This window comes from Gigantopelta aegis, chromosome 8 (genome assembly GCF_016097555.1).
Source record: "Gigantopelta aegis isolate Gae_Host chromosome 8, Gae_host_genome, whole genome shotgun sequence".
Taxonomy (NCBI): domain Eukaryota; kingdom Metazoa; phylum Mollusca; class Gastropoda; order Neomphalida; family Peltospiridae; genus Gigantopelta; species Gigantopelta aegis.
The window spans coordinates 44188630-44201881 of record NC_054706.1 but is presented as its reverse complement, the minus strand read 5'-3'; the positions used below and the strand labels follow the sequence as shown (position 1 = coordinate 44201881).

At 37.4% G+C, this 13252-nt stretch overlaps 2 protein-coding genes across 5 annotated transcripts in view; one reads left to right on the top strand and one right to left on the bottom strand.

The window, feature by feature from the left end:
- Window positions 1-5811, top strand: LOC121379374. The gene is made up of 4 exons (XM_041507958.1): window positions 1-345; window positions 1615-1704; window positions 3033-3191; window positions 3788-5811. The coding sequence occupies exons 1-4, from the start codon at window positions 123-125 to the stop codon at window positions 3811-3813; spliced, it is 498 nt and encodes a 165-aa protein (XP_041363892.1). The 5' UTR covers window positions 1-122; the 3' UTR covers window positions 3814-5811.
- Window positions 5812-6479: 668 nt separating this feature from the next.
- Window positions 6480-13252, bottom strand: part of LOC121380247 — a 69917-nt gene continuing 63144 nt past the window's right edge. For all 4 annotated transcript variants that reach the window (XM_041509080.1, XM_041509078.1, XM_041509081.1 and 1 more), the window contains exons 3-4: window positions 10486-10799; window positions 6480-9491 (exon numbers count right to left, since the gene is read on the bottom strand). In XM_041509080.1, coding sequence (XP_041365014.1) covers window positions 9453-9491; window positions 10486-10799 — 353 coding nt within the window. In that variant the 3' untranslated portion in view covers window positions 6480-9452. The remainder of the gene's footprint in view (window positions 9492-10485; window positions 10800-13252) is intronic.

The following is a 13252-nucleotide window of genomic DNA, read 5'->3' as shown; positions in this document are numbered from 1 at the left end:
TATGTTGGGGATGGTCACATCGATTTCAACCACAGTGGGGAGACGACGTCAAATACAGAACTCCAATTAACTTCGAAGTCTTGTTGTCATATATTTAAGTTTTGTTACCTGCAAGTGTAAACATGTTATTAAGTATACGAATAGTTAAGGGCGTCTCAAGATCGTCGGAGATTGTAGCTGGCGTGTTGTTGTTTATGTTGTGTGTGGTTCTGTCACATGGCCAGCGACTGTGCCCGCCCGGGACGTACTGGGACACGGTCATTGACAAATGTGACTCGTGCTATTCCATTTGCTACATGGCTGAGATACAGGGCACTGTTGACACGTGTAAGAAGAAATGCCCAGGTAGGATAAGAAAATTTGTTATTTTTAATTTTAGTATCTTGCAGGGCCGTAGCAAGCGATGGGGCAAGGTGGGGGCGGGGACAGTTGCACCCCCCACGGAGCCAGACAAAATATGAAACCGTGCCCTTCTTAATTTAAAAATGTTGTTTTCGTCTTCAGGGAGAAGACACGATTACTGTGGCCTAATTCTTTTAGTACTGTCACTTTACTTATTCTAGACTAGTAACGGCTTAGTGCAGGGCGCACATTAAGTCGATAGGGGGCCTACTTTTCTCAATGTGCAGGGCAAGTTGCTTCCCTCTATTTAGCAAGTTTAAAATTGGGGGGGGGGGGGGCAGTAGCTCCCCCACGGAGCCAGCCAATATGAAACTGTGCCCTTCTTAATTTAAAAATGTTGTTTTCGTCTTCAGGCAGAAGACACGATTACTGTGGTCTGATTCTTTTTGTACTGTCACCTCACTTATTCTAGACTAGTAACGGCCCAGCCCGAGTACTCTGAAGGTAAGAGAGCTAGACGGACATTTGGACAGAGAGTGTGATAACCGTCCAAATGTCCATCTACCTGTCTTACCGTCAGAGTACTCGGGCTAGTAACAGCCTTGTCTTAGAACGTAGTCCGATATATCTGACTCAAACTGGATTTGATGTTGTGAATCCATATATAGAAGGGGCGGAGCTACTGGAGAGAAACCGCGGAAATGCCGTCTAAATATCGACGAAGGATCCGCGCTCTGATTGGCTAACCGTGTAACATGCCCTAATATGAATATTGCCTACTGTTGTGCAATACTCGCATCTGTATTTTACACGATTTGTGAAGACGTCTGGTATACCAAGCCCGTACGCAGGATTTTTAATGGGTGGGTGCGAATTGCTCGTGATGGGACCTCAACATAAAAATAACCCCTCAAAACAACAACGATTACGTAACGTTATTTAAATTTAATAGAGAAAAGTGGACCTTTAGTAATTGGGGTGGGGGGGGGTGCGTACACACCTCTCGCCCCCCCCCCCCTCCCTGCGTACGGGCTTGTATACGCATTGCCTATGATAGTTTACAATTAGTATTGTGTGGTAATAATTTATAAATATGGTTTAAATAAGCTTTTCTATGCACTTTTCCACAGATAGGTTAGCACACGATATGGTCTGGGCTCCTGGTATACTACAGTGTACTGTACTGAAGACTATTCAAACAAAATTCTCAAATATTTATGTATTGTTGTTTATGGTTTTATACCTTTCAGTATTTTAACGTTTATCTTGTAGGATTTTTAAAGCCAGTAAATGACAGAACGGAAATAAGTGAACATGACGAGCGTCATCTGAAATATGATCCACCCTTGATGAAGGCAGAAGGTATATTTGTTTGTGTGTTTGTTTTGTTTTATTTGTTTGTCTGTTGTTTGTTTGTTTGTTGTTAGTTGGGTTTTTTCGTGGGTTTTTTCGTGGGGTTTTTTTTATATATTTGTTTTTGTTGTGTGTTTTTTGTGTGTGTTTTTGTGTGTGTGTGGGTAGGGTGGAGACTGATATTAACTTTGGACTATATTTATTGTTTGAAATAGCTTCCTCATCTCAAAATAATATGTCAACAACTTCAAGATCTCAAAAAACTATTATGTAATCGCAACATTTTCTATTTAAAAGGTATTTTGTCAGCCATGTTGGAACTATGTAAATGAAAGAAGTGTCAGATCAAACTAGGAATTAATTCAACAGCTTCTCTAGATTCTACAGCATTTCAAAATTATGTACGATAGCCGCCATATTGGATTTATACAAATTAGGCTTATTTACCTATGGAGGACTTTCGTAGATGTTAGTATTATGTCCAAAGAACATCGCTAAAATGAATTCTGAAGCAAAAAGTCTATTGCAATTTGTTTTGAGTCCATCCCGATTTTGATTTGACTACATGTACTCATATGTTGCGACTGACAAGCTTCCGCCTCTCCAACCCTTACACTGTTCAGATGGTTCATTGAGGGACGTACATTGTGACACAGACCTGCATCCTGTTACTTCTCCAACCCGTACACTGTGCAGATTGTTCACTGAGGGGCGTGCATTTTGACACAGACCTGCATCCTGTTACCTCTCCAACCCGTACACTGTTCAGATGGTTCACTGAGGGGCATGCATTGTCACACAGATCTGCATCCTGTTACCTCTCAACCCGTACACTGTTCAGATTGTTCACTGAGGGGCATGCATTGTCACACAAAACTGCAACCTGTTCCCATATTAACTAAAGCAAAAACAAAGTAGATTCTCCTGTTCCCATGTTAACTAAAGCAAAAACAAAGTAGATTCTCCTGTTCCCATGTTAACTAAAGCAAAACCAAAGTAGATTCTCCTGTTCCTATGTTAACTAAAGCAAACACAAAGTAGATTCTCCTGTTCCCATGTTAACTAAAGCAAAAACAAAGTAGATTCTCCTGTTCCCATGTTAACTAAAGCAAAACCAAAAGTAGATTCGATAGCAGTGTGTGTGTGTAGCCCCAAGAAAATGAGAGTATTTGAATTATAAAAGTCAGTGTGTTAAAGATGAATGAAGTCTCGAAGTTTTTAACACCTATTTTTTATGTTATTACCTGTACGTATAAAAGTCATAATCATTTCGGGTCCAAAAACTACCGTTATCATATCTATTCCTGTAACTCTTGTGATTATTTCTAATTTTCCAGGTCGTATGTCTGCCGGACTGATTGCCTTTGTGTGTATTGCATGTGTTGCTGTGGGAGCAGCGTTAGTGGGGATTGTTATAATCTGGAGGTCTTGCACGAAAAAAGAAGAAATGAAATACCCAATTCAAGCGGAGGATCGGACACCATACCCTGGGCCTGGTAAGTAAAAACAAATGTTGTTATTATTTTAATATGTGACACGACCTGTGATTGACATCTAGTAGCCAACGACTAAAACTCAATGTGCTCTAATGGTGTCGTTAGACAAAACAAACGTTAACCAGCTGTGATGAATGTCGTAGATCGGTTGTTGTTGTTGTTGTTTTTAACAAGTGGGCAATAATATTCTTAAAACCTGGGCAACTAGAATTGGTTGTTTTTTATTATTATTATTTATTTTTTGTTTTTTTGTTTTTGTTTTTTTTGAAGAAGGAAGGAAGGAAATGTTGTATTTAACGGATCACTCAATACATTTTATTTACGGTTATATGGCGTAAGACATATGGTTAATATGCACCATCCCACCTACAGGATAGTACACACCACGACCTTTGTTACACCAGTTGTGTAGCACTGACTGGAATGAGAAATAGCCCAATGGGCTCACCGACGGGGATCGATCCTAGATCGATCGCGCATCAGGCGAGTGAGTGAATGAGTGAAGCTTTTGTTTAGGAAATAAAAATTAATCCTCATTTAATATCATTTTTGTTTGCAACATCTTAAAAGTGTTTTCTCTTCTTTTCCACTTTCAGGACCAGAACAGCAAACACTGGTGTGAATTCGGTGTGTGGTGCTTTAACAAGAACGAAAGCCAGCACAATTATGGTAAACGTCTGAACTGAGAGAGATGGAGGGCTGTTTGTTTACGACACTGGAGCACATTGTAAACTACGACTTTTCGTCTATTTTGATATTTGGTTTAGAGTGAGACCAGAAAGCCGAAAGGTTACTCCTACCGAAAAACTTCAAAGGATCTTTTATATGTACTTTCCCCAAACAGGACAGTACACTCCACGGTCTTTGATGTACCAGGTGATAGGCACTGGCTGGAACGGGGAAAAACTCAGGCAGTCAACAAACACACGACCAACTGAACCCGAGGCAAGCGCTCTAATGGGCCACATCCCGACTGGTGCACACGGCTACTTGAGACGTTGGTCACTCCATGTATGGCGGGACAGACGACAACAGATCCGTGTCTTAGCAGAAACACACAAAGAAATGATTGCTTTTTCAAAGCAGACATGCAATTTAATGAATCCGGGTTAATCTAATATTCATTGTAAAAATGTTTTATTAAATTCTTAATCTGGTGACTTTTGTATATAAATATTCCTGTATAATTTATTAAGTATTTTTTTTAAATAAATCAATTCAAATAAACGATGTCATCATATGTGTACGTTTTAAATGACAAAAACTCAGCTTTGTGCATTCTCAAACAAAAACTCAGCCTTGTGCATTCTCAAACATGCACACTATAATGGAAATAGAAATATCTGCATTACACACAAACACACACACACATACAGCATTACACACACACACACATATATGTATATAAGTATGTACGAATGATTTTATAAAATTTAATACAGTAAAAAAACACGTCAGGGTAAAGTTATACCAGAGTGTTTAAATGGGGACATGCCGTCTACAAGTAACTAAAGCCTGTCTCCATAACCATTGTGATTATGATTAATCAGACGAACGTGCGTCTTTAGAATTATGAAAAATGCGTTTCGTGGTATTACAAAAACCTAGATGACCAAAACCATTTCAGGTGTACTAAAATTAATATTCTAAATAATAAAATGTACGTACTTCTAATTTAAATTATCATAAACGGCTTTAATAGTGAAAAATACCTCTTAGTGTTTAAAAACTAGGGACTGTCGCTTTAAGTTTCGATTATTTCTTCCGGGTTTTCACAACCCTTGTAAACGTGGCTCCTAACATACTGAGATAGCTCAGGTGTTATCGTATCACTACACAAGACCGATTCCATAAGAAGTTCTTATAGAATGGACGAATGAATGTTTAACGACACCCCAGCACAAGAAAACACACTGCACGTGGGTGTCAAACTAAGTTATATGTTATATGATAATCAAATTATAAAATTAATAACAAAATTAGTGTGGACATCAGTGAAAGAGTCACATTTGTGACAGACACTATGAAGCATATTAAGATTAAATACCAAAAAACAAACTCTTCAAAACGACAAAAATAAAAGCTACGATAATAATAATTATGTGCTGTATTCGCCAGTCTCAAAGTTGTCATAGAGACGGGAGGGCATGTCGCCATGACCCCGTGTCGAGTGTTTTCCTTGTACAGAGAATAGAGTAGATCTTTTTTAAAAGGCAGTAGCTGATGTAGTAAGCTTTAATAACCTTTTAGATAAAAAGAAAATCATTACTTGTAAGCCACCCGGATATTGTTATACAGTCAAAAGTTGCCATCTTATTTTATTACGTCGCCAAATAGTTTTAAACACGCACGCACACACACACACACACACACACACACACACACACACACACACACACACACACACACACACATATATATATATATATATATATTATGGTTTTTAGTTTTACCTCTTGTAAATACAGTACTTTTTAAATATTGCTAATAATCTTTTAATAGATTTGAAGTCTTTTATAAGTGTACTTTTATTGCTGTATTATTGTATTATTACTGTCGAACTCTTGTTTGTATTTTAATCTGTACACAGGGTGAGACGTGAATAAAGAATGTGTCTGTCTGTCTGTCTGTCTGTCTGTATGATATGAGCTGACCTTCACCACGATATATGGTTCCAACTCAATCTGTACCATAGGACTACACACATAGCATGCGCGCCAGTACACAAACGTATCTGTTCATGTTCAGGAAAGCGAGCAATCGCGGTCGTTCGCTGAACTGTTTTTTCACACAGGACATTATTTGAACGTTATGCGATAGATAAGACAATAGTACCAGTCAAATTGTTCGCGAGTGCTCGGTCTCCTGAACACGCCAATGAATGAATGCATGACTTAATTAATTAATGCATGAATGAATTAATTAATTTAATATGATGAAATTTTAAAGGGACATTCCTGAGTTTGCTGCAATTTTTAAGATGTTATCGACTAACAGAGACTTTTTAACGATTGTAATTAAATATTAAATATATTTTTCTGCATAAAATATTAGTGGCTTGTTATTAAACGTCTTTCTGATCGTTCTAATATTTGTACTAGGTTAAATTTCATTTTATTTCCATTTTGTTTCGTACGTACGAAATTATTTGAAGACAAAATCCAGTTTGGGCTTGTTACAAATATTAAGACGACCAGAAACACATTGAATATACAGAGACTAATATTCTAAACAAGAAAATATATTTAATATGTAAGTTTAATCATAGAAATATTTTATTAGTCGGGAAACATCTTACAATGCAGCGAACTCGGGAATGTCCCTTTAATTATATGAATATTACAGGTAAATATGAATATAAGTATAGTAAAAATGTAGAATGTAAAAATAGTATAAATGTCAACATGATCGAAATGATAATTTCATCACATTTTGTCTTCCAAATATATCTTTCCTCGTCGGTTCAAAATGATCACACTCCACCAAAATGTGGTGAACCGTCAGTATACATAGCCAGTGAATGTGTCAAGCAATTTGACCGATGTGACCACGACACAAGGTTATTGCATTCTTCCTGCACCGCTCAAAGGAGGACTGCCACTCTCCCAGAACCGCACCCTTCCAATCATCTTTACAAGTTGAAAAATATATATATTGGTTAATATCATGTTTAAGATCAGTGTATGGCACACCAACCCTGGACTGACGCAAATCCAAAGCAGACTTGGCGGTAACATCTGCCTTTTTATTACCGCTAAGACTTATGCCAGTGTGGCTGGGAACCCAACAAAATACCATGCCTTTATTAGCAACCGATAAAAAGACACATTTTCGTATCAACATCCCAATTAAAGAATGTTTCATGGTCATATTTTGTAAAGTTTGGAGTCCGTAAAAATAATATATTTGGATGTGATAGAATCCTTAATGTGTTCCAGTGCTTTAATGATTGTCCAGGTTTCAGCAGAGAAAATAGACGTCGAATTAGGCAGTCTTGTACAAATTAATATTTCTCGTTCTAGCCAGTGCACCACGACTGGTATATCAAAGTCCGTGGTATGTGCTATCCTGTCTGTGGGATGGTGCATATAAAATATTATTTGACACTAATGGAAACATATAGAGAGTTTCCTTTCCAAGAGTATGTCAGAACTGCCAAATGTTTGAAATCCAGTAGCAGATTATTAATAAATCAATGTGCTCTAGGATGGCCGGTAAACAAAACAAACTTTAACTTTATTCTTATAGAAATTATTGTCAATAAACCGGCGCGAACTGATGTGGAATAGTCGCACCCATGAAAGACAATGATGCATATCAACGATATACAAGTAAACAAGAACAAAACACACACACACACACACACACACACACACACACACACACACACACAACAACAACAACAACAACAACCCCACAAACAAACACATTTACCACAACAACAACAACAACAAATAAAATAATAATAATAATAATAAAAAAAAAAAAAAAAAAATAAACAATAAAGAATAATAAAAAAAAGAATCCAACTATACTATAGCCATTGTCAGACCATGGAAGCGATGTCTGGAGTCTCGGCAAACAAACCATTGTCGCACCGAACTACGAAAAACGAAAAACATTACACGTGCTTATAGAACTCGTTTTAAAATGTCCATGCGATACTGAATATGTGCTGTATTCGCCACTCTCAAGGAAACCCATGAGAATGTTGCCACTCCTGCACCACGATGAGGAACAGCACACGCAGGAGCCGGAGTAGATGAGACCTAACACCGCCTTGCTAAAACTCGCTCTGCCAACAAAGCACCTCAGTGCAATAAGCTATAATAAATGAATAGATGAATAGATGTTTAATGACACCACAACACAAACATATATCGGCTGTGGGTGTCACACAATGGCTATAAGGCTGGCGGCTTTACCACAGCACTAGCTTGCATTTCATTTTGTTTAGTTCCATGCTTATAGGTACTTGAGGTTCAATATAATGGGCCTACAACTCAGCTGTGTGGGTTATCTTTCCAAGACAACAACTGATGTTTGGTACACGGTGGAGTAACTTGTCCTTGAACCTACCCACTGCCTAGTACTGGGATGCGAACCAAAACATCTTCAAAGCCAGAAGTTTAATCATTACGCCACGGAGGCCGATTGTTATTTATTTCACACAGTTCATTTGTAACTCGCTCAGTTGTTTCATTCATGAAAGAAACAGTTAGCCGTATTGTACAAAGATAAACAAACATTTAACCACCATTTCTAACTCGCTCAGTTGTTTCATTCATGAAAGCAACAGTTAGCCGTATTGTACAAAGATAAACAAACATTTAACCAACATTTCTAACTCGCTCAGTTGTTTCGTTCATGAAAGCAACAGTTAGCCGTATTGTACAAAGATAAACAAACAATTAACCACCATTTCTAACTCGCTCAGTTGTTTCATTCATGAAAGCAACAGTTAGCCGTATTGTACAAAGATAAACACACATTTAACCAACATTTCTAACTCGCTCAGTTGTTTCGTTCATGAAAGCAACAGTTAGCCATATTGTACAAAGATAAACAAACAATTAACCACCATTCTAACTCACTCAGTTGTTTCGTTCATGAAAGCAACAGTTAGCCGTATTGTACAAAGATAAACAAACAATTAACCACCATTTCAAACTCGCTCAGTTGTTTTATTCATGAAAGCAACAGTTAGCCGTATTGTACAAAGCAACAGTTAGCCGTATTGTACAAAGTTTAACAAACAATTAACCACCAGAATGTTACATTTTCGAAGTTTAGGATGATATAGCATTCTCGAAATGTACAGTAAAACAGTTGTTTTAAAACTCCTGGTCTATGAAATTTCGATGTGACAATGTAAGCATTTGACTCCATTTATCTGATAATTTATGTTTGTATTGAGGGTGAGAGCACTTTAAAGCCTTTAGAAAACTATATATGTTGTTGTTTTTTATAGGCGGATAGAATATTGAGTCTAGAGACGGATGTAAGTTAGGAAAAAGCACTTACATTATTCCCGTATGTTTTTTCAGTATTTAAAACATAACCTTTAAAATAGTTGAACATTATTATCCAAGACATTGATATTTTGTTGACCGAATCCCTTATATAGCTTAATCTTACTTATTTGTTTGTTATAAACACTTGTCACTTAACGTATGCGTGTATGTATATGTATATATAATTTATATAATGTACTCCTCTGATGCCTTTGAGTGAAATAAAGTGCTGTTCTGTTCTGTCAGTTTATTTCAGGAGCTGTAAACTGTCGTTAGAACTCAGGAGCTGAAACACATAAATTAAAGTAATGAATAAGTGACACACACATACATACACAACACACACACACACACACACACACCACACACACACACAGAGAGAGAAAGAGAGAGAGAGAGAGAGAGAGAGAGAGAGAGAGAGAGAGAGAGAGAGAGAGAGAGAGAGAGAGAGAGAGAGAGAGAGAGAGAGAGAGAGAGATAGAGAGAGAGAGAGAGCGATATACAGACACACACACACACACACACACACACATATATATATATATATATATATATATAGAGAGAGAGAGAGAGAGAGAGAGAGAGAGAGAGAGAGAGAGAGAGAGAGAGAGAGAGAGAGAGGAGGGGGGGGATAACAGACGAGTTAACAGTTATCAAATTTATGTTCCGAGCGAAATAATTTTAATTTGTCAAGAGCTTTAGCGATTGACAAGTGAAAATTATTTCCCGAGGGACATAAATGTGATAATAACTGGTACCGAGTTTGTTATTCTATTTATTACCCCAGCATTTTCTTTTCTTCTAAAATCCCTTATTTTGGATATATATAACCTACACGTACGTCTATACAGTTCGATGTAAACCATTTTACACGCTGTTCTGAGTATTGCTATAACTTTGTACTTTAATCACGTTCACAAATTATAATTTTTTATAAACATCTATAATGAATTGCATTAAGCTAACATTTTATTACAAGTTTAACACTGAAAACAGAAAGTCGTAAACGCAAACTCTTTAAACTACTTGATGTCATTCTGTGTGTTTGCCAAATCATCATGAGGTCTTTTGTTTGTAAGCGCCAAACCATCCAATAGTAGTGTACATTACACCAATGCAGATTATTTTCAACTGAGAAAATATAATAAATATTTACCCCGTTATGAGTGACCTACTTCATACTCTATGGTCAATTACTAAATACAATAAATTATAATCTTACTCTGGATAAAAACTATATAATAGTCTCATTGTCCTTTAAATAAACACAAATATCTTACTGGTATATGTATTTCTGAAAACACTTCTATTTTCTTTTCCATCAATTCGACATCGACAACCGTCTCATTGGTGGGAGTGTCCTCCGTCTCATTGGTGGGAGTGTCCCCCGTCTCATGGGTGTGAGTGTCCCCCGTCACCTGGGCGGGAGTGTCCCCCGTCTCCTGGATGGGGTATCTAAGTAAGCGCTGTCTCCTTCTCATGATAAAAACCGTTATTAGAACACCCAAGCAAAGGAAGACACTCAATATTCCACCGATAATATACCAATCAAAGCTGGCAGCATGACTTCCCTCAGAACTAGATTTCCCATAGTCTGTAAATATTTAAAATACATATCAGATGATTAAAACAAAGGAAGTAAGAAATGTTTATTTAACGACACATTCAACACATTTTAATTTACAGTTAACTGGCGTCGAACGCAGATAATGAAAGAAACATGTATATATGTACACCCTTGTTGCACCAGTTATGCAACACTGGCTGAAAAAATAAATTATTAAAAGTATTTTGAAGTTCAATAGCGGAAAATGTATGCAGCACATGTATGGTGTTCATAATTTACACGAAATCAGTGTATGTCTATTGATATAATTTTCACATGAATACACAGCTTGTAGAACAGTACGTAATACAAAACGTAATGTGGAACAAAAATGATAAGCCAAAGAATACTATCTACTGTACGTATTATAACAATTATGAATGGACTTTGTACGAGAACAGCCGATGGTGACAAGACAACATTATGTTTTCATCGGTTACTATGGAAACGACTATCCTCGTACGAGGCCATCGTATGGTGTGGAGTCACTTAAGTCCATATGTCAGAACAACCAAATGTTTTACACCCACTAGCTGATGAGTAATACATCAATTTGCTCTAGTGGTGTCTCTAAACAAAACAAACCAACTTTTTTTCTTCTACTACAGCCCACTGACGTTTTACTAGAATAAAATGTACATCTTTAATTCTGAGATATTTTTGGGTTTTTTTTCCAACATTTCGACTATTCCAACTGGAACTCACTCAGATAAAACCTACAATGGTACGGCTATGTAGACACGACGGTTCACATAGAAGAACGTCAATAGAACATTTTCTACATACAAGAACGTCTTTAGGACATTTTCGAACTGTTGTGGGGAGTAATTCTAAGAAGGAAGGTTATGCATTTCATCCTGGAAAAGCAGACTGTTAAAGAAAATGGTGATACAATCCACCATCGCTTTAATATGTATAGTAGACTGTCAGTAGCATTTCCGTGGTATAGCTTGTTTACATTATATTTTATGTCATGCATCATTTTAAAAGTAAGCCATGTATCAAAGAAAAACCTTTACCATCAATATGGGCATAATAAATTGGTCTTGCATTCTATTCCGGAATTAAACTTTATAAGGTGATACTATTTTATGGATCACAAGATATTTTATAATAATAATAATAATAATAATAATAATAATAATATTAACAATAATAACAATAACAATAGTAGGATAAATAATAATTATTGTTGTTCCGAAACGGTAGAGTTGAAAATGGGCAGAATTTTGATAAATAAATAAATAAATAAAAAGCTAATAGAATTAAAAATAATAATAATAAAACGTTACAAGCCAAAAATAAAAAGAATTGACTGCTCGGCCGAATATTTATATAATTTGGAGCATTTTAGAAGGACAGTCCAAAAATAAATAAGAGAAAGAAAGTAATTTCGAAATTCTTTTGAACGAAGTTCTAAAAGTTTAAAGTCCTATCTATATGTCCACGTGAGTGGCCTCGTTAAGGCCGTACGGGTGCACAGCTTGTAGGAACGAGAATGCCAACAAAAATAGAAAGATTCTACAAAACTCAATTTGTGCAATCTATAGCGCTAAGACTTCGACGTAAACCAGCTGGTTGCATGATCATTCACAATTAAATGGTCCACATTATGATACAGTCCATTTTTGATCACAAAACTTTCAGTAATCCTACCTGGGCACTGTCGTTTGCACGCCGCTACTGTATCTTGAATGAAGGCTTCGAAACAAATATCACTACACGGCGCACACCGATCAACCGCACTGTCGAAATAAGAGTTTTTCGGGCAGACAGTCGACATTTTCTATAAAAAAACCCCATGAAAAACCCCCAACAAGTTAATTAGATCAAGAATACACACATCATAGGTCCTGAATTAAGAAACAAATATTGTTATATCGGGTGATTCCAGGAGGGGAAGTTATATCTTAATTCGCTTTTCAACGGGGAGGCAGTATAATGTTTAGTCTTGGAGAGCCAGTGCTGCCCCTACCCCCACCCCACTTCCAATTAATCAGCATGTGCTGCCCTACCCCCACCCCACTTCCAATTAATCAGCATGTGCTGCCCCTACCCCCACCCCACTTCCAATTAATCAGCATGTGCTGCCCCTACCCCCACCCAACTTCCGATTAATCAGCATGTGCTGCCCCTACCCCCATCCCACTTCCAATTAATCAGCATGTGCTGCCCCTACCCCACCCCAACTTCCGATTAATCAGCATGTGCTGCCCCTACCCCCAAAACTTCCAATTAATCAGCATGTGCTGCCCCTACCCCCACCCAACTTCCGATTAATCAGCATGTGCTGCCCCTACCCCCATCCCGCTTCCAATTAATCAGCATGTGCTGCCCCTACCCCCACCCCACTTCCAATTAATCAGCATGTGCTGCCCTACCCACATCCCGCTTCCAATTAATCAGCCTGTGCCGTCACTACCCTCAAACCCACTTACGAT

Coding starts and splice junctions, on each gene's coding strand:
- LOC121379374 (XM_041507958.1), top strand. CDS start 123: ATGTTATTAAGTATACGAATAGTTAAGGGCGTCTCAAGATCGTCGGAG. Junction 346..1,614: donor GTGTAAGAAGAAATGCCCAG/GTAGGATAAGAA, acceptor TTTATCTTGTAG/GATTTTTAAAGCCAGTAAAT. Junction 1,705..3,032: donor ACCCTTGATGAAGGCAGAAG/GTATATTTGTTT, acceptor CTAATTTTCCAG/GTCGTATGTCTGCCGGACTG.